The sequence below is a fragment of the Coregonus clupeaformis genome, chromosome 35 (genome assembly GCF_020615455.1).
Source record: "Coregonus clupeaformis isolate EN_2021a chromosome 35, ASM2061545v1, whole genome shotgun sequence".
In the NCBI taxonomy this organism is placed as follows: domain Eukaryota; kingdom Metazoa; phylum Chordata; class Actinopteri; order Salmoniformes; family Salmonidae; genus Coregonus; species Coregonus clupeaformis.
In genome coordinates, this window is record NC_059226.1 from 23138309 (window position 1) to 23159813 (window position 21505).

The 21505-nt window shown below is 43.2% G+C and overlaps 1 protein-coding gene across 1 annotated transcript; it reads right to left on the reverse strand.

Moving 5' to 3' along the window:
• Positions 1-45: 45 nt before the first annotated feature.
• Positions 46-17709, reverse strand: LOC121551804 (centriolar coiled-coil protein of 110 kDa). Its single transcript, XM_045210933.1, has 14 exons — positions 17511-17709; positions 16303-16492; positions 11733-11861; positions 8278-9562; positions 7860-7981; positions 6845-7028; positions 6324-6433; positions 4395-4511; positions 3848-3949; positions 3645-3761; positions 2616-2686; positions 2345-2410; positions 1859-1918; positions 46-1690 (listed from the first exon to the last, which is right to left on the reverse strand). The coding sequence occupies exons 2-14, from the start codon at positions 16465-16467 to the stop codon at positions 1615-1617; spliced, it is 2604 nt and encodes an 867-aa protein (XP_045066868.1). The 5' UTR covers positions 16468-16492; positions 17511-17709; the 3' UTR covers positions 46-1614.
• Positions 17710-21505: the final 3796 nt, after the last annotated feature.

A 21505-nucleotide genomic window follows, 5' to 3' on the forward strand; every position in this document is an offset into this window, starting at 1 on the left:
GGTAATTCTGAAATAAATACATCAAGCACAGGCTGTAAACAGGAAGAAAATTACAAAATGTTTTGTATTCAACACACAAATTACAAAGTAAATTCATCAAAGCGAGTCAACAACAACACCAGAAATCCGTCACTGCTACAAAAGGCCATGTATGGTGATGTAGTGCTGTTTAAGCAGATACATGAGCCAGTTATTAATATACAAAATCCCCTAGCAACTGACTCAGAGTCAGTATACAACTCTTTCACAGAATGACATATTAATGACATGTTAATGACACCTTAGTGTATGCTGTATCCCTCCCAGGATTGTCCTAGGTGGGATACATCAGCCCCTTGGTGGGGAAAGAAGACTTCCCTGGCTAACGTGCTTGTATGTACCACAAGCTCTCCTCTAACTGTGTACCACATGGGCCTGCGCATCAGCCAGGCTACAAGAAGACTGCTCTGAGAAAAGGATGTTATAGCTACTGCACACTGGTGAGTTACTTTGGTTTTCATTGTCAATGTTTTCTCTGTAAATCCTCTCATATACACTGGCAGGTTTCAGATATTCCAGATATCTCAGTCATGTTTGTTTGTGAAAGGCAGCTTCATTTATGTATGGGATATTCTAAATACTCTCCAGAGACATAGGCTTGTCTGTCAGCTACAGCTCAAACATGCCGGTTATCCGACCATCTGAAACCAAAGCATGATTCTATTGGGACAGTAAAATAAGACAATAGTACATTCAACTGTACATTTTCTCTCATTTGGCCGTGACGTTTCGCAGCAAAACACATTGATATTTTAAAATTGCACACATCACACACAAACCAATTTGAAATGTTACAGACTTCACACAAAGCAGAGTTCAGCACCATGTATTATAGGGACCCTTTAACTGAAAAATGATATTAGAAATAAATTGGTTTAAAATAGCTTTTTTTACATGGCAACTATCTGTGACTACCAGCAGCGTCATTTGACATTGTAATGGCTACTATAGCAAAGGTTAAAGCTATGTAATCACACAATAACTCTCTGAGGTGTGTCTGGAAAGGCCACCAGTGTGTTTTACAGTTAACACACCTCTCATTGTCTTATGTCAGATAGCGCCACGACTACGTTGAGGTTACGAGCGGAGGTGTGACGCCACCTGTCAGAAGACAATCCACACCCCTGACTAGTGAAATCTACTTCCTTTACTTTTGTCATGCTTCTTTGAGTCCATCTCCATACTACATATCCACTAAAGAATACCTCTAGCTGCAAAGTCTTTGCAAGTTAAGCAGCAAATATAGCTAGCTAGCAGCATTAATGCAGTAATTATCTTGGCACAAGAGTGCACAGCAGCATTCAAACCTAAGGAATACATGAACTGTTCATAAGTCTGTAATAGTAGAAAAATCTATGTAACTATAGTAACAATCTATTGGGTAGGGTGTGCCATGGACAGAGAGCACTGGCTGAACCATCAGAGGGAGGTTAGAGGGAGGTTAGAGGGACTAGTAGCATTGGTGGTGGTGGTGGTGGTGGTGGTCGAACCATAGTGGAATATGGGGCTGATAGAAGGCCCAGAGGTCAAGGGTCAGGGAGTGAGGGGTCATAGAGTGACTGAGGGAGGAACCTGTTAGCCCAGGGAATTCTGCTTCTTCAGGCTGTCTGAGCGCCTCACTCTGTCCTCCGGGGTCTTTCTATACCAGCTCCTGACAGACAGACAGACAGACAGAGTGGAGGGGGAGAGATGGGGTGATTTTTATTAATTATAAATTCTAGTTGTATTATTACATTTTTATGAGTTAAGGAATGAAATAAGAAGGGAAGAGAAATAAAGAGAGGGGGAGAAGTAGAGACAGGTTGGAGACTGTACTCACCCCTGTCGGTTTAGCTGACCTGGGACTGAGGCATTCTGACCCTGACTTGGCTTCAGGATCCTGAGGGAGAGAGAGAGTGATGAGGAGAGAAAGACAGAAAGGAGAGATAGATAGTGTACCACTGACCTGTACTGACACCTAGAACACTTCCTTATCTGGAGGATAACTGTTTCATATGTACAGCTTTTTTTATATAGTATAGAAAGAAAGTAAGAGATGTGAAGTATAGGAGACAGTAAGAGATGTGAAGTGTAGGAGACAGTCAGAGATGTGAAGTATAGGAGACAGTAAGATATGTGAAGTATAGGAGACAGTAAGAGATGTGAAGTATAGGAGACAGTCAGAGATGTGAAGTATAGGAGACAGTAAGAGATGTGAAGTATAGGAGACAGTCAGAGATGTGAAGTATAGGAGACAGTAAGAGATGTGAAGTATAGGAGACACTTATGTGCAGTCAGTAGGGGGCAGCACTGTTCTGTACTGTACCTGTTAGTGGGAGGGCTCTTTGGCTTCTGCTGTACTTTCCTGGCTTGTCCTGGAGACTCACCCACCCTGAGAGAACAGAACGATACACATCAGAATAATTATGATTTTATCTCAATAATGTCAGCCGAACATGAGTACATGAGTTCTCCTGACAGAAATATATTTGGGATATTTTATCATAGGCTGATCTCCTGGTACAAATTCAACTAAGCCATCTGGTTTGATTACAGATCCACCATCTAACCAGTCCCACAGGACTCCACCCCCTCACCTCTTCTTCCTGTCCAGTGACCTCTGTGTGGCAGCAGACAGAACTCTGTCCTTAGGGCTCCTGGCTTTCTCCTATGGACCACACACACACACACACACACACACACACACACACACACACACACACACACACATACAGTCAGCAGATTCTCAGATTCAGTTACACATCAGAATCATCAACAGTTTGTTTTAGGCCAGGGTCAGTATGTTTTAGGCCAGGGTCAGTATGTTTTAGGCCAGGGTTAGTGTGTTTTAGGCCAGGGTCAGTATGTTTTAGGCCAGGGTCAGTGTGTTTTAGGCCAGGGTCAGTGTGTTTTAGGCCAGGGTCAGTGTGTTTTAGGCCAGGATCAGTGTGTTTTAGGCCAGGGTCATATGTTTTAGGCCAGGGTCAGTGTGTTTTAGGCCAGGGTCAGTGTGTTTTAGGCCAGGGTCAGTGTGTTTTAGGCCAGGGTCAGTGTGTTTTAGGCCAGGGTCAGTGTGTTTTAGGCCAGGGTCAGTATGTTTTAGGCCAGGGTCAGTATGTTTTAGGCCAGGGTCAGTGTGTTTTAGGCCAGGGTTAGTGTGTTTTAGGCCAGGGTCAGTGTGTTTTAAGCCAGGGTCAGTGTGTTTTAGGCCAGGGTCAGTGTGTTTTAGGCCAGGGTCAGTGTGTTTTAGGCCAGGGTCAGTATGTTTTAGGCCAGGGTCAGTGTGTTTTAGGCAATGGTCAGACAGAGATTGTGACAGATGAATCAACGTTTTTTCATGGGGCTCATACGTTGATGGACAACAGAGAGAAAGGAGAGTTTTTATGTATGTTTTTGTACACCAAAAGTTTAACTCTTTGACAGATGAAATCGAACATTTTCATTTCAAGAGTTTCTTTCCAAAACGCTATACATCCATTTTCACAAATGACAGACATGTATTTGTTTGAAATCTCACTTGATAGTTTCATTTCAGAGAAAAATAATCTGACAGTTAAAAGTCCCAACCAGTGTGTTGTGGTTGGTCTAAGTCTGTGATTGAAAGGTGAAATGTCCAGTCAGGTTACCATTTCTCTTAGCTTCTTCTCTGTGCGGACCTCTCTGTCCAGCTGCAGCAGAGCTAGCCTCTCCTCCAGGGGCATCTCAAAGAAGATGTCATGGATGTCATATTGAGCTGCACGCAACTGATGGAGAGGACACACACACAATATAATCAATACTCGTAGTCATCCGGTTCCAATTTCTGTGTCTCTCTCTCTCTCTGTGTTACCTGTGCCCTGACTCTCTCCTGCAGAGACAGGTCCTGTGCTGAGATGGATCCTCTCTTCTGTGGAGCTTCAGTCTGGAATGAGCGGATGAACTCTTGTGTGTCCTAAAACCATACACACACACAGATGTAAAAATGGTACCATTTAAATGATTAATTATTAATTATTGTCTTTAAATCAGTCAGTCCAATATGATTGTGTTTCAGTTCCATTATGATTCAGTTGCTATTACCCTACATAACTGTACTGTTTTCTTTTCTTTTCTTTTTTTAAATAGGCAAGTCAGTTAAGAACAAATTCTTATTTACAATGACGGCCTACACCGGCCAAACCCGGACGACGCTGGGCCAATTGTGCGCCGCCCTATGGGACTCCCAATCACGGGCGGTTGTGATACAGCCTGGAATCGAACCAGGGGGTCTGTAGTGACGCCTCAAGCACTGAGATGCAGTGACTTAGACTGCTGCGCCACTCGGTAACTATAGTTACTATACATCTACATTGTGTATACATGTGTGTGTCTGTGTGCAGATATGAGAGTGCTCTCACCTGAATGGTCTGGCGCAGCTGTTTGACCTTCTCTGTCTGGAGCAGTCTGCGGGTGAGGAACCCACGACTGATGGCTCCCAGACGACACAGCGCCCTCTGCTGTTCAATTGTCACAACCTGAGTGAGGAGCAGTAGAACATTCCAGGAATAGACACATGGAAATCAACTTACACACACACACACTCAAGAGAAGATTGTATTATATGAAATATATTATATTACAAAACAATGAAACACACATATACATAGAACATGATTCTGGAAATGGAAACACAAGAGGGAGCACCAACAGTTGGGACCACACACATATACAGTGGGGAAAAAAAGTATTTAGTCAGCCACCAATTGTGCAAGTTCTCCCACTTAAAAAGATGAGAGAGGCCTGTAATTTTCAGCATAGGTACACGTCAAATATGACAGACAAAATGAGAAAAAAAAATCCAGAAAATCACATTGTAGGATTTTTAATGAATTTATTTGCAAATTATGGTGGAAAATAAGTATTTGGTCACCTACAAACAAGCAAGATTTCTGGCTCTCACAGACCAGTAACTTCTTCTTTAAGAGGCTCCTCTGTCCTCCACTCGTTACCTGTATTAATGGCACCTGTTTGAACTTGTTATCAGTATAAAAGACACCTGTCCACAACCTCAAACAGTCACACTCCAAACTCCACTATGGCCAAGACCAAAGAGCTGTCAAAGGACACCAGAAACAAAATTGTAGACCTGCACCAGGCTGGGAAGACTGAATCTGCAATAGGTAAGCAGCTTGGTTTGAAGAAATCAACTGTGGGAGCAATTATTAGGAAATGGAAGACATACAAGACCACTGATAATCTCCTCGATCTGGGGCTCCACGCAAGATCTCACCCCGTGGGGTCAAAATGATCACAAGAACGGTGAGCAAAAATCCCAGAACCACACGGGGGACCTAGTGAATGACCTGCAGAGAGCTGGGACCAAAGTAACAAAGCCTACCATCAGTAACACACTACGCGCCAGGGACTCAAATCCTGCAGTGCTAGACGTGTCCCCCTGCTTAAGCCAGTACATGTCCAGGCCCGTCTGAAGTTTGCTAGAGTGCATCCAGAAGAGGATTGGGAGAAAGTCATATGGTCAGATGAAACCAAAATAGAACTTTTTGGTAAAAACTCAACTTGTCGTGTTTGGAGGACAAAGAATGCTGAGTTGCATCCAAAGAACACCATACCTACTGTGAAGCATGGGAGTGAAAACATCATACTTTGGGGCTGTTTTTCTGCAAAGGGACCAGGACGACTGATCCGTGTAAAGGAAAAATGAATGGGGCCATGTATCGTGAGATTTTTGAGTGAAAACCTCCTTCCATCAGCAAGGGCATTGAAGATGAAACGTGGCTGGGTCTTTCAGCATGACAATGATCCCAAACACACCACCCGGGCAACGAAGGAGTGGCTTCGTAAGAAGCATTTCAAGGTCCTGGAGTCTCCAGATCTCAACCCCATAGAAAATATTTGGAGGGAGTTGAAAGTCCGTGTTGCCCAGCGACAGCCCCAAAACATCACTGCTCTAGAGGAGATCTGCATGGAGGAATGGGCCAAAATACCAGCAACAGTGTGTGAAAACCTTGTGAAGACTTACAGAAAACGTTTGACCTGTGTCATTGCCAACAAAGGGTATATAACAAAGTATTGAGAAACTTTTGATATTGACCAAATACTTATTTTCCACCATAATTTGCAAATAAATTCATTAAAAATCCTACAATGTGATTTTCTGGAATATTTTTTCTCATTTTGTCTATCATAGTTGACGTGTACCTATGATGAAAATTACAGGCCTCCCTCATCTTTTTAAGTGGGAGAACTTGCACAATTGGTGGCTGACTAAATACTTTTTTTCCCCACTGTATGTAGAAGCACATGCATACACACACACACACACGCACCTGACTGAGCCTTCCCCGGGGCTTGCTGGCCCCCCAGGTGGGCCCCCACAGGTAGACAGGAGGCTGCATGGAGGGAGAGGGAGCACTGGAGCTCGATGGAGAGGTGAAATCTAGAGAGAGAGTGGAAAGAGAGCTTTTACACATTACGTTCATTCAGAAACAGGCAAACAAGCAATAAACAATTTACTTTGCCAAGATGGCTTTACATATCTGAGACCTACAGGGGAACCATTGTTGCAGTATATGCATTTATTGTGTAAACAGTTCGGTTGGTATTTTATTGATTAATTTGCACATTAAAAAAACAATACAATATGAAGATGAGAATTAAAAGACAAAATAAATGTACAAGTGGAGGAGAGGTTAAAACTAAAACACCCTAAGGGTTTTGTAAAGCACCTCTCTATTTCAAATAGTAATAGAAAAAGATAGTCATATCACCCAATGCTTCAACCCAAAGACATCTACAGAGGTAATGGTTTGTGTGTCTGAGTTATTCTTCCATGCCACAGTCCACCTACCCATGCTCTGTACACTGTGTCTAGGTGACCTATCAGCAGGACTCAGGGTGGGGCTAAGGCCAGGGCAGGAAGGGCTGAGGCCAGGGTAGATGTCACTCACAGATCTCCGGTCACGCCCATCGTCCCCACACAGGGGCCGGCCACACCCCTGCTCTCTCAGCCTCTTCTCCTTCTCATCCAGCTCCTAATAAAGACACAGAGAAACACACACACACACACACACACACACACAGGAGCGTTGTCCCGTGAAGGATGTGTAGCCTTGAGCACTGGACAGACAGTCACTTCTCTACAGCAGCCAAACAATAACACTTTGCAAATGCTAACATATTCAAACTTATGTAACTTAAAGCCACATTCCGGGTCCGGAGGTACTGATTTAAAAACACTTGTTTTGGTATACAGCTGAGGGGTGGGGCTAGGGAAATGTAACCCCTCTCAAATTCCTACTAGTTAGTGCTCTAGACACAAGGACTGACAGGCCATGACATTTTAGTCATTTAGCAGACGCTCTTATCCAGAGCGACTTACAGTTAGTGAATACCTTCTTTTTTTTCTTTTCTTTTTTTATATTTGTATTCTTTTATACTGGCCCCCCGTGGGAAACGAACCCACAACCCTGGCGTTGCAAACGCCATGCTCTATCAACTGAGCTACATCCCTGCCGGCCATTCCCTCCCCTACCCTGGGCCAATTGTGCGCCGCCCATGTGTCTCCCGGTCGCGGCCGGCTGCAACAGAGCCTGGATTCGAACCAGGATCTCTAGTGGCACAGTTAGCACTGCCTTAGACCACTGCGCCACTCAGGAGTACAAGACATCCAAGAAACAGCTTCCCAAATCCCAGACTGTAGCTTTAAAGTTTCATTCTCTGTGTGACATTCTGTCTGCATATACTATATATAATATCACAAACTAGGAAGGAATGCACTGATAGTTATGGAAAAATTGTGACAAATGTTGGTTTTGCTACATTGAGTGGGGTCAACATCCCATGGTGTAGTTCCATGTCCTGACCTGACAGAGGCGCTGTTGTTCTCTCTCCTGTTCAGCCATGAGAAGAGACATCTGCAGGGCATGCTCCTCCTCCAGACGCCTCTTCATCTCCTCCAGAGCACTCACACGTCGCTGGGTCTCCTCTGAAACACACACACACACACACAAACACACATGAATGCACGCACGGATGCACACATACACGTGCACAAACCACACACACAAGCATGAACGCACACACACAATTATTTTAAAAAATTGTCAATGCTTGCACGAAAAGTAGTGGACTTTATATTCAAAACAAATTAATCACAGAGAACAGACTGTCCTGTATAGTCTTCTTCATAACACACACCATCTCTCTCTCTCTCTCTCTCTCTCTCTCTCTCTCGCTCTCTCTCTCTCTTTCGCTCTCTCGCTCTCTCGCTCTCTCTCTCACCTGTTTTACTGTCCTGCTCCTCTAGGGAAGAGCTGGGTGTGATCCGTCCATCATGGGGCCCCGGAGGCCCCTCAGGCTCCAGCCTCATCTTGATGTGACAAGGAGAGGGGTCAGGGGTCAAGGGCCTCACGTGGGGCCTTAGCAGCGCGGCCGAAGGGTTCTCCACCTCATAGGACTGGTTCAGGGGGACCGCAGGGCTCCTACGGCTGGGGGGCAAATGAGGCACTCCCCCCATGAAGCGCGGGAGCCTCTCCTGGCTGCGGTCCATACCAGGTCCCGAGGCAGAATGGGAGGAGTGGAGCTGGCTGTCTAGGGTGTGGCAGCGCCGGCGAGACCCAGAGCTGATGACGTCATGATGCCCAAGTGAACCGGGTCCGGAGGTACTGACTGAGCTGCAGCTCTTCTCCTGGACCTGGCTGGTGCCACACTGGCTGCTACGATGACTACTGCTACCGTCACTGACGCCTGACCCCTGATCCGGTGACCTCATCACCCCTGTCGCCATGACAACAGCGCTCTCCTGGTGCCTCCCCACTAGCCCTCTGGGGATGAGGTCGGCCGGGCCAATAGGGAAGGAGATCATGATGTTGCCAGTGGACACTGGGCGTGGTCGCCGGCGGTGGGGGCGGGGACTCATGCTGGGTTCGGGGCTGGGCAGGAGGGCGTAAGCGTCGGGGAGGCCAGACGAAAGGTAGCTAAACCGGGAGTCATATGGATTACACATAGCCTGGTACTGGGCTTGAGCTTGGACAGGATACTGGCTCTGGTGCGGGATGTGGGCCTGGGTCTGAGGTGGGCTTAGCGGACTGTGGCGCAGGCTGTACCCCTGTTCAGGTTTCATCTCTCCCTGAGGACTGCGGCTCTCGTTCTCCTTGTCAGAGAGGCTCTCTGCGGCCGGGGTGGTTGGAGTTACCCCGCCGATGACCTTTGTCCCCCTCTGGGCCTGCTCTCTCTCCACGTACTCCCTCGACCTTCTCAGAAGGCTCTGGAGACTCACATCCTGAACGCCCCCCATCTCTTCTTCTCCCCTCTCTACCTCCCACCTCCCCTCCTCTACCTGGTTCACTCTCTCCTCTGCTCTGTACGCATTCAGGACTATGGGGGACTCAGGTTGAGGGGTGGTGGGCCGATCAGCTATGTGTAGCCCAACCACACCACCACCCCTGGGAAGCCCAGGGGAGTCTGTCACCAGGGTGTAGCCATTCACTGTCTCAGGTTTTGGGGAAAGGCAATATGGCGGAGTTGGTGGATCCATTTTACCCTCCATCTCTGGTACTTTGTCCACCTGTAGTCAGAGAGGCAGAGAGAAGAGGGGAATTAACACAAATAATCAGATATGGGCTGCGTCCGACAAAGCACCCTTTTCCCTTTGTAACATGCACTACTTTTGACCAGAGGTAGTGCACTTCATAGGGAATAGGGTGCTATTTAAGACTAACAATTATTATTACAATCTAGAATGAGAAAATTATAGGTTAAAGTCAGGTCAGTTGTTGGCTGTTTACTCCCTCTACATCAGACACTTGATTGATCTACTGTACACAGTGTTCTCAACAGGCTGGGCAGTCCCATTTCCCTCAAGTGTTTGAGGACAAGAAGATAAGATTTAAGATTTCTTTCCTCTTGTTCGGAAACAAGTCAAAGTTGTTTCACTTCAAGTCATTGAGCAACTGAAGTGGAATCTGTGTTGTTGAAATAGCCGACCACCTAGTCTTCTTGATATGTTTTACAGTCGACTTTAGGGAGACAGGTAAAAATAGCATTGCCTAGTGAGTCCCCCGACTGGTATTTAAGGTTGTGTGGCTAGTGCAGTGTTACATTAGAAACTTCAGATCATGAGTTAAGGTAATGTACTACATTTTAGGGATGACAAAGGGCTGAAGACTATTCTAAAATAAACTAATATAGTACATACATACATACACGTGGCGAGCTAATGAAGTTCCTTCATGAGTCTTATCGTAATAAAGGCAACTCTTGAATGGAAACAAATCATGACTGTTTTTATAGAATAGTCTTCAGCCCTTAATTTACTGTCTGTTGTTAGGGAGGTCTATTCAAGCAGCTGAAACAAGGTACATTTAAATACAGACTCCTGAAGGGCTGGGTTTTCCAACACCTTCGTCGCTAAAGTTATTTACATACATATCATTTAACATTTAACATTTTAGTCATTTAGCAGACGGTCTTATGCAGAGCAACTTACAGTTAGTGCATTCATCTTAAGGTAACTAGGTGAGACAACCACCTCTCACAGTCATAGTAAGTCAAACTTTTCCTCAATGAAGCGGCTATCAGCAAAATCAGTGCTAGTAAGAAAACACTTAAGTCAAGTGAACTCTGGAAGACCCAGACTCATGCCACTCGTAAAACAGCAAAGCTCTTCATTTGGCACATTTGTTCAAATCAAATCAAATCAAATAAAATCAAATCAAATTTTATTGGTCACATGCGCATAGAACATTGACCGTCAAAGGTCAAAGGTGTCCCTCTCTCGCGGCTACTATTTTAGCTCCGAAGGATTTGGGAAACGTTTTGGAAACGTTTGGGAAATGGTTGGAAAACGTTTAAAGTTTCAAGTTTTAATGTCACATGCACAAGTACAGTGAAATGCCTCTCTTGCAAGCTCTAACCCCAACAATGCAGTAATCAATAACAATGTATTACTAAAAATAACAAGGTAGAACAAAAACACATAAGATATAAAAATAAGAAGAACAGGATAAAGTAAGTAAGCATCCTATATACAGGGTCTGTTCCAGTACCATATTTACAATGTGCAGGGATCCTGGATCTATAGAGGTAGATATGTATAGGTGTAAGGTGACTAGGCATCAGGATATATGATAAACAGAGTAGCAGCAGCGTATATGATGATTGGATGTGAGTGGGTGTGTGTAGAGTCATTATAAATGTGTGTGCATATTATGTGTGAGCAAAAGATGGAGTGATTGTTTGTATGTGTGTTGGAGTATCAGTGTGTGTAGTGTGTAGGGTCCTGTGAGTGTGCATAAATCAACTCAGATAGTCTGTGTAGCCATTTTGTTAGATACAGTATTTAGTTAACTATATAGCAGTCTTATGGCATGGGGATAGAAGCTGTTCAGGAGCCTGTTGGTGTCAGACTTGATGCACCGGTACCGCTTGCCATGCAGAGGCAGAGAGAACAGTCTATGGCAGGGTTTCCCTAGGTGGCGGCCCGCAGGTGGTTGTATTTGTCCCCCCTAGTTTTCTGAGCAAAAACAAATGTAATACAAATAAAATGTTCTTGTTGAATTTTCATTGTTGGACATAGAAAACTGTAAAAACACAAGGAACTCAGCTCCAAGTGATTTTAATTTGGGAAATCTGTTCGACTCAAGAAAAAAATCGGCCTGCGGCTGAATCTAGTTGATGATCCCTGGTTTATGGCTTGGGTGGTTGAAGTCTTTGGGAAATGGTTGTATGAGACTGACCTGAGCATTGTCCAGGATGTCCTGAACCCTGGCCAGCAGGCTGCTGCTGCGTAGTGTCTGTCTGTCCACCTCCAGCTGGGCAGCCCTCTGTCTGTACTGGGACATCTCCCTTCGCTGCTCCACACTCAGCTGAGGATGGATCACAATAAACACACACAGTCAGAGAGACACACACATACATAGTCAGATAAAGACAGACAGGCGCACATGCACCCACACACATTCTCCCCTGGGTCTCTCGGAATCCATGTGACAATGTTTATATTACACTCTTAGAAAAGAAGGTGCTATCTAGAACCTTAAAGGATTCTTCGACTGTCCCCTTAGGAGAACCCTTTGAAGAACCCTTTTTGGTTGCAGGCAGGACCCTTTTGGGTTCCATATGGAACCCTTTCTACAGAGGGTTCTACATAGAACCCAAAAGGATTCTACCTGGAACCCAAATGGGTTCTACCTGGAACCAAAAAAGGGTTCTCCTATGGGGACAGCTGAATAACCCTTTTGGAACCTTTTTTTCTACGAGTGTAGGCTACTTCTTCCTCAGAACACAATGGTCCAGTTCTGGAATGTGGGACAGAAACAGAGTAGGCCTAATAACCTTCCCTCTCATCAGCTCTCAAACCTCCGTCTCTCCCTCTCCCTCTCCCTCTCTCCCTCTCCCTCTCTCCCTCTCCCTCCCTCTCCCTCTCCCTCTCCCTCTCCCTCTCCCTCTCCCTCTCTCTCTCTCTCTCTCTCTCTCTCTCTCTCTCTCTCTCTCTCTCTCTCTCTCTCTCTCTCTCTCTCTCTTCAATTTCAATTCAATTTAAGGGGCTTTATTGGCATGGGAAACATATGTTTACATTGCCAAAGCAAGTGAAATAGATAATAAACAAAAGTTAAATCAACAATAAAAATGTACAGTAAACATTACACTCACAAAAGTTCCAAAGGAATAAAGACATTTCAAATGTCATATTATGTATATATACAGTGTTGTAACGTGGAAATAGTTAAAGTACAAAAGGGGAAATAAATAAACATAAATATGGGTTGTATTTACAATGGTGTTTGTTCTTCACTGCTGCCCTTTTCTTGTGGCAACAGGTCACAAATCTTGCTGCTGTGATGGCACACTGTGGTATTTCACCCAATAGATATGGGAGTTTATCAAAATTGGATTTGTTTTCAAATTCTTGGTGGGTCTGTGTAATCTGAGGGAAGTATGTGTCTCTAATATGGTTAGGAAGTGCAGCTCAGTTTCCACCTCATCTCCTGCACACGTACGCACAGATACACAAACACAAACCCACACTGCATGCACAAACACACACCCTTCTCTATCCCCCCTCTCACAAACATTTCCTTCACACAGCTCCTCCCAGTAAACTTAATCAGGCAGCAGTCAGACAACATGGATCCTCCTGATATGAATCAACCTAGTTGTTCTTCCATGTCAACAACCCCCCCTCTCTCCCCTTGACAGCTGATCCGATTGGGACAAGTAACGTCTTAGGGAACGTCATGATGTGTCAAATCGGAGGGCCTGTTGTCTGGACCTCTGGCAGTCTCTATGGGGGTGCCACAGGGTTCAATTCTCGGGCAGACTCTATTCTCTGTGTATATCAATGATGTCGCTCTTGCTGCTGGTGACTCTCAGATCCACCTCTACGCAGACGACACCATTTTGTACACATCTGGCCCTTCATTGGACACTGTGTTAACAAACCTCCAAACGAGCTTCAATGCCATACAACACTCCTTCCGTAGCCTCCAACTGCTCTTAAACGCTAGTAAAACTAAATGCATGCTCTTCAATAGAACTCTGCTTGCACCCGCCCGCCCGACTAGAATCACTACTCTCGGCGGGTCTGACTTAGAATATGTGGACAACTACAAATACCTAGGTGTCTGGTTAGACCGTAAACTCTCCTTCCAGACTCACATTAAGCATCTCCAATCCAAAGTTAAATCTAGAATCGGCTTCCTATTTCGCAACAAAGCCTCCTTCACTCATGCTGCCAAACATGCCCTCGTAAAAATGACTATCCTACCAATCCTTGACTTCGGCGATGTCATTTACAAAATAGCCTCCAACACTCTACTCAGCAAATTGGATGTAGTCTATCACAGTGCCATCCGTTTTGTCACCAAAGCCCCATATACTACACACCATTGTGACCTGTACGCTCTCGTTGGCTGGCCCTCACTACATATTCATCGCCAAACCCACTGGCTCCAGGTCATCTATAAATCACTGCTAGGCAAATCCCTGCCTTATCTTAGCTCATTGGTCACCATAGCAACACCCACCAGTAGTATGCGCTCCAGCAGGTATATCTCACTGGTCATCTCCAAAGCCAACACCTCCTTTGGCCGCCATTCCTTCCAGTTCTCTGCTGCCAATGACTGGAACGAGCTGCAAAAATCTCTGAAGCTGGAGACTCTTATCTCCCTCACTAACTTTAAGCATCAGTTGTCAGAGCAGCTTACCGATCACTGCACCTGTACACAGCCCATCTGTAATTAGCCCACCCAACTACCTCATCCCCATATTGTTATTTATTTTGCTCATTTGCACCCCAGTATCTCTATTTGCACATCATTTTCTGCACATCTATCACTCCAGTATTAATACTAAATTGTAATTATTTTGCACCATGGCCTATTTATTGCCTTACCTCCATAACTTACTACATTTGCACATACTGTATATAGATTTTCTATTGTGTTATTGACTGTACGTTTTGTTTATCCCATATGTAACTCTGTGTTGTTGTTGTTTTTATCGCACTGCTTTGCTTTATCTTGGCCAGGTCGCAGTTGTAAATGAGAACTTGTTCTCAACTGGCCTACCTGGTTAAATAAAGGTGAAATAAATTTTTTTTTAAATAATGCTCTCCCTGCCAGAGAGGGATACTTTTCCCAAAAAACTCTAATTTTATGAAGTGGTCATACATTGATTCAGACTGTCGCTAATATTGAGTTTTATTGGTAAGATATGCGTATCATATCCAGTGATGATTAAAAGGGCAATCTGCCGTTCCATCCATTTTTGGACTTGTAAATTAATTATATGTACCATTGTTTCTTGATGAGTATAACTCATAAAATGCCTCATGGGCTTAGTTCAACTGTAGTACCCCATCAGAACCCAAAATATAAGCTTGTTTTACTCCAATGTTTGTAAACAAAGTAAATATAAACGAACACTATTTAGCCTCAAAACATGATTAAAACTATAATATTTATATCATTGGTCAGCCTTGTCTGTCTATGAATTTGAGAGTGGTTTCATTTCTCAAGCCCCATCCCCCATCTTTTTACCAAAACAGGGGCAGGGAAAAGGCTTTGAACCGCTGATTGCCCCTTTAATACTCTGTGATTTAACAAAATAAACAATGATGTGTTTTTTATGGTGACTCTTTCTCAAAGACATGTGAATTACAAAATGGATAAGCCAGATATTTGGTGTGTGCGTGTGGGCATAATGGTGTGTGTGTGTGTCCACTCAATGCCCATTGCCCACAATGCTACATTGTAAACCAAAGGATCATTGCATTTGGTTACCATGCAACTTGAGAGTTACAAAACCCCAGACAGGAGAATACCCACACATACACAAACTCTCCTGGGGAACCATGTTGTTGTCATGGGAGAAAGCAAAGCCACCCCCATGACAACAAACTACGCTCACTGGGCTGAATCCTAATTGGATATAAGTATGCTTAACTTAACTGAAACATTTGTGCACATTTACTATTACCTTCACCTTTTATGCAAAGGTTGGAATTACATGCATGGATAATATCTATGGTTAGGATTTAGCCCACAATATATACAATGTACGTAAGGGGAAAAAAATATGTAAATGTTAATAATCAACAAGGGAACATGCATTCTATGGAAAATAATGAACAACGTGGATGGTGTGTTCCACAACGCACTAGCGGAGTGGAACTAACCTTCCAAGGAGTGGCATTATTTTTCTTAGAATGCATAGAGTCCCGAGTTGATTATCCCTTTTATGCCATGGCTATAATTGAACACATTTGCAGGTAGAAATGGGTTCAACATCCACTGAAGTAGCTAGCAAGTTTACTAGATAGCTACAGTAGTTGCTTTGGTAACCAAACAGACATCCTTGCTAGTTTAGCTAACCAAACCATCAGTCCTAGTTTGCTATTATGAAAATCGAATTCAACAATGCCAATAATGATTTCAATTCGACTTTTTCATTCAAAAGCAGCTCAAACATAGAGCTTGTAAGAATGAACTATAGCCATTGAATTCTACCGTGCTGATATACTGTTCGTTATAGGGAAATAATGCACGCTCTAGAATGCCTTTCAAGCCAATCAGAAATGAGTTTTCAACAATGCCATGGTATAAATCTACAGTACATCCAATGCTGGGGAGGAATTGGAAAAAAGACACTGTAATATCCTAGAATTCATGTTAAAATGATGTCACTTCAATACAACTCCATTCCCACGTTGCCCCCAATTCTACCCCTGACCTTATGTTACAGTATATATATATGTCTATACTGCTCTCCGCACCTTCTGCCCTTTCCCCCAGACTATCTCCTTACCAAGGGTGAGAGCACAGCCCTTCCATGGAAGTGGATGAAGGAGAGAGCTTCCACAAGACCAGGTGGCTCACAGCCTGTCTGCTGGCCCTGGCTCTTCCCCTGGCTCTCAGTCTGCAGTCTGGCCAGGCTCCGCAGGCAGAAGTCCTCATAACTCTCCATGTCCATGTTTGGCTCCAGCCTCTCAAAACTGCTGCTTACAACAGAGACACAGTCAGAAGAATAGTCATAAAACGGTACAGTATCCAACGAGAGAGGGTATTTCACAAGACACTGGAGGCAGGTGATCGAGCCTATAGGCTAAATGTCAACACAAGACGAAGCTCTGCTGTGTGTATGAACCATGAAGGGGTTAGGCACAATCTGCTATCAAGCTCTGAGCAACTGGAAGAGCGAGACAAATAAACACAAGGAGGGCTCTGTCATTAGTTACTGTATATCTCACACTCATCACATTCCACTCATGCTATTCTGAGAGGCATGGGCAAGCAGGACTATTTCCAGGATCCATTTGAGAAGCGGATGATGAGGAATCATGTTTCTGATCTATATGATTGCTTTTAAGGAAATGCTCGTCAGCAAAGACAATGAAGGTGCACACGCATGCACACACGCAGGCACAGACACAATATTTTATTTAAACCAGTGTTTAACCCACATTGATTGAGAATTAATGAGATCATCATCATCAAATCAGGAAGCAATCAGATTGAATGCCCCACTGACCCAATATCTCAACCAGAATAAGTATGGTCAGATAATTCCAGTAACACCAGTCCATTTTCCTGATAATGTGGTTATTTCATGGATGAATAGATGTAATGAAAAGTCACCTGAGTCAGTGTGTGAATTCCCTGTCTTATTATTGGTTCCCCCAGAGTAGGTAAATAACAGCCACGGCTAGTAGAAGACCTACAGTAGCACTGTACGGTGTTATAGTTAATTCATTACATGGCATGATACAAATTACAGTCATGCGCATCCAGCCTACACTTTTATACATTGTAGCAGAATAGTCTGGCTGGCAACAGTGAAGTCTCGCTACATTTTGCGGCATAGTAATAGTATTTGACTCGTGAAGCAAGCCATCCTTCTACAGCTGTGCCCAGTGGCTGACTGACAGCGGGTTTTGTCCGTGCCCATCCCTCCTCTTACCCTGATTTTCTAGCATGACATCCACAACCAATGACTTCGTGTATCTATTATCTTACCCTAAAGACAAGGTCGAAGACAAATTAATATCTCCTGGCGTCGTTTGTCTTATGGTTTCTGTTGTTTATAGAATTTCAGAATCGTGAATTTCTCTTTTCAATCTCAGGTTTGCCTCAAATGGTCCTCATCACATCGACCTCTTCCGGTCGCAACAGCGCCTCCTAGCAACATAATTTAGGCCCAGTTACATTTCTATCCCTAGCGCCTTAATTTCCCCTAGCCTAAGGTTCCAATGTTGAAAGGTGTAATACGATTTTACTAAGAAGCAATATGATCATGGCTCCACCAAGCCTAAATTGAGCCCAAATAGGACATCCTGTAATGTCCTTTTTGAAATAGACAACCAAGGGGAAGATCATAAAAAGGCTGAAATGGAACCCATCAGTCATAAAATCAAATCAAATCAAATTGTATTGGTCACATACACATATTTAGCAGATGTTATTGCGAGTGTAGCGAAATGCTTGACCTGATGACCTCTTGAATCTGTAAAAGTATTACATGACTCACATTCAAATTGAGTGATTTGACAATGTAATTTACAAATGAAAGAACATTTGAAATAGTGTAAAATGCATAATCAATAATGTCCCATTCAAATGCATCTATTTCATTCCAACTGTGTTATTGTTTAGTTTATTCAGATTTGGATTTTGTATGAGACAGATATGGATGTTTCTGGAAAAGGGCAGATGGTTGAAAATTTGATTCCATTAAGATAATATTTGTCACATCCTTTATCAATATATTTCTTTAGTGGGTGAACCTTCAAAGTATTGCATTGTCAATTCAGTGTGGCAGAAATTACAATAACATAAAACAACACGGGATTGAGAAATATTTCTATTCTTATTCTAAAATAATTGTTTTGATTAAATAAACAGAGTTGCTACAGTTGAACATTGTTGCATTAAAATGTATTCAGTGGCGATTTTAACATGTCAATCTTGGTGGGGCAAACTCAACAAAAAAGTTTTTTATGCATGTCAGAAAAGCCACAACACAACAATAAACAATACATTAATTGCACTATAACGGTCACAAACGGTCCCCACAAACTGTTAGGGATTACATAAAGCTGTTCCAACAGCAGAGCTTTCTTTTCAGCAGCATGGAGGGAATCCTTACCCCTGCTACACCTGGCTATCAGCAGAGCCTTGTCTGGCAGCGAAACAGTTCATTCAGCCTCGTTTAATGCCTTAAAAAAATGATGTGATGCTGATATGGCTGACTTGCTTAATCAAATGTGGTTTCTACTGACAATTGAGATGTACAAACTATGGCATAAGGGGACGACGAGCAGATAAGAGGCAATCCGTAATTTCGATTAAGACATTGATGAGCGAGCTAGGACGGACTTAGTCAATAACTATTTGTTCAGTACTTTTGAAATGTACAGCGACAGAATTCAGAACATGGGTCGTTCTTACAGTATTCTCCCTGTACACCAAGTCAGAACCGTAGGATAAATAAAGGGGTCATATAAGCAGACAATGAAAGAACGTTGCAATATTACAATATTATTATATTACAATATTTGATTATTACATTTCTGAAAAACAGGCTATAGGCTACATGTGCACCACCAAGTCAGAACAGTAGGCTAAGTTATGAGGGGGAGAGGGACCAAATTATTATGGCGAGGCACATGGGCTACTAACAGCTTACTACACAACATACACTTAGTATTACTTTCTTAGCTACAGTATACATATCTCCCTGGCATATTACATCATTTATCCAGTAGCATACAATCCATTTTTGGACTCACCTTGTTGTGCTGTGCTCACTTGAACAGGAAGGTGGCGTGGCGGTCCTTCTTGTGGGCAAATTTCGTCATCAAACTTTGTCATCAAAGTCTGGCATTCTCTGGATTTATGGTGCTTTCAAGACAACTGGGAACTCTGAAAAAAACAAATTCGAATCATGACGTCAGTGACCTTCAGGTCGGAGCTCTAGAAAGAGGCCCGAGTTCCCAACTTGGAATTCCGAGTTGGATGACCGTTCAAAATGTATTTTCCCAGTCAGAGCTCGTTTTTTTCTGAGTTCCCAGTTGTCTTGAACTCACTGAAGTCTGAGATTTCACAGTTCCGAGTTTCCAGTTGTTTTGAACGCAGCAGAAGTCATGCTGGATTGACAGCATGGCCAATGTAGTCAATATTTTCTGGCCCATGGTGTTGCATGTAAAAGTTTATCCATTTAAGCTTGGAAAAGAGACCCTTAAACCCAGACTTGGACCACACACCCACTCCACTGAATAGCAGGCTAGTGATTGCTTTGCAACGCTTGCAAACCACTCATTGTTGAATTTGCGATTTCCAACTTGTTGTGTAATGTTTATGTCCAATGGCCGATGAGCACCGATACGTTTTATCTATGATTTATCTTCATATTACAAGGATTGAAAAGGATTTGCCAGTAGATTGTCGACTTGATTCACGATTATGACTGCTTGTCTAGCTTGCGAGCTAAGATTTTGAAAGTATGATGTTGACATGATCAGTCCAATCAAAGCTACGGTAGATATAAGGTGATTTGATGTCATTTTATCTGTGGCCAATGACATTTACATTACATTTACATTTTAGTCATTTAGCAGACGCTCTTATCCAGAGCGACTTACAGTTAGTGAATACATATATATATATTTTTTTTATACTGGCCCCCCGTGGGAATCGAACCCACAACCCTGGCATTGCAAACGCCATGCTCTTTCAACTGAGCTACATCCCTGCCGGCCATTCCCTCCCCTACCCTGGACGACGCTGGGCCAATTGTGCGCCGCCCATGAGTCTCCCGGTCGCGGCCGGCTGTGACAGAGCCTGGATTCGAACCAGGATCTCTAGTGGCACAGTTAGCACTGCGATGCAGTGCCTTAGACCACTGCGCCACTCAGACCTTGAGCCTTCTTGGATGGGCACTTCTAATGTAACTCTATGGCAGCACCCTTGGGGCTTGAATTTTCGAGCTCTCCCTGTAGATTCGCGTGACGTAGTGTCCCCATTAGTGACAGAACACTGAGCCAATCACGGCACATCTAGAGAACATTACCAACCCCTACACCTGCATTTTGGAGCTGCCTTACTCAAGAAAGCAAAAAAGAGACCATGTTTGTATGTGGCTTTATTAACTCAATGATTTGTTTTTGTTTTTGTATTGTTTGCAAACTGATATGTGACACGTATTAATGCCAAAATAACATGCAAAACAGGCAACAACAAAAAGTGTATATATATATATATATATATATATATATATATATATATATATATATATATATATATATATTAAATCTTTTTTTTCTAAACAGGTTGGGATCAAAACAGGTAGGGCTCTGCCCCACCTGCCCTGAATGACAGGTTGCCACTGAACGTATTATGATTTAAGCTTTAAACCATGTTCTCTGAAGTATAACATGATGACACACATGAACATTTACAGTTCCAGTCAAAAGTTTGGACAAACCTACTCCTTCAAGGGTTTTTCTTTATTTTTACTATTTTCTACATTGTAGAATAATAGTGAAGACATCAAAACTGTGAAATAACACATATGGAATCATGTAGTAAGCAAAAAAGTAATAAATAAAATTATATCTTATATTTAAGATTTTATAAATAGCCACCCTTCACCTTGATGACAGCTTTGTACACTCTTGGCATTCTCTCAACCAGCTTCACCTGGAATGCTTTTACAACAGGCTTGAAGGAGTTCCCACATACAGTGGGGGAAAAAAGTATTTAGTCAGCCACCAATACTTATTTTCCACCATAATTTGCAAATAAATTCATTAAAAATCCTACAATGTGATTTTTAGGATTTTTTTCTTCTCATTTTGTCTGTCATAGTTGACGTGTACCTATGATGAAAATTACAGGCCTCTCTCATCTTTTTAAGTGGGAGAACTTGCACAATTGGTGGCTGACTAAATACTTTTTTTCCCCACTGTATGCTGAGCACTTGTTGGCGGCTTTTCCTTCACTCTGCCGTCCGA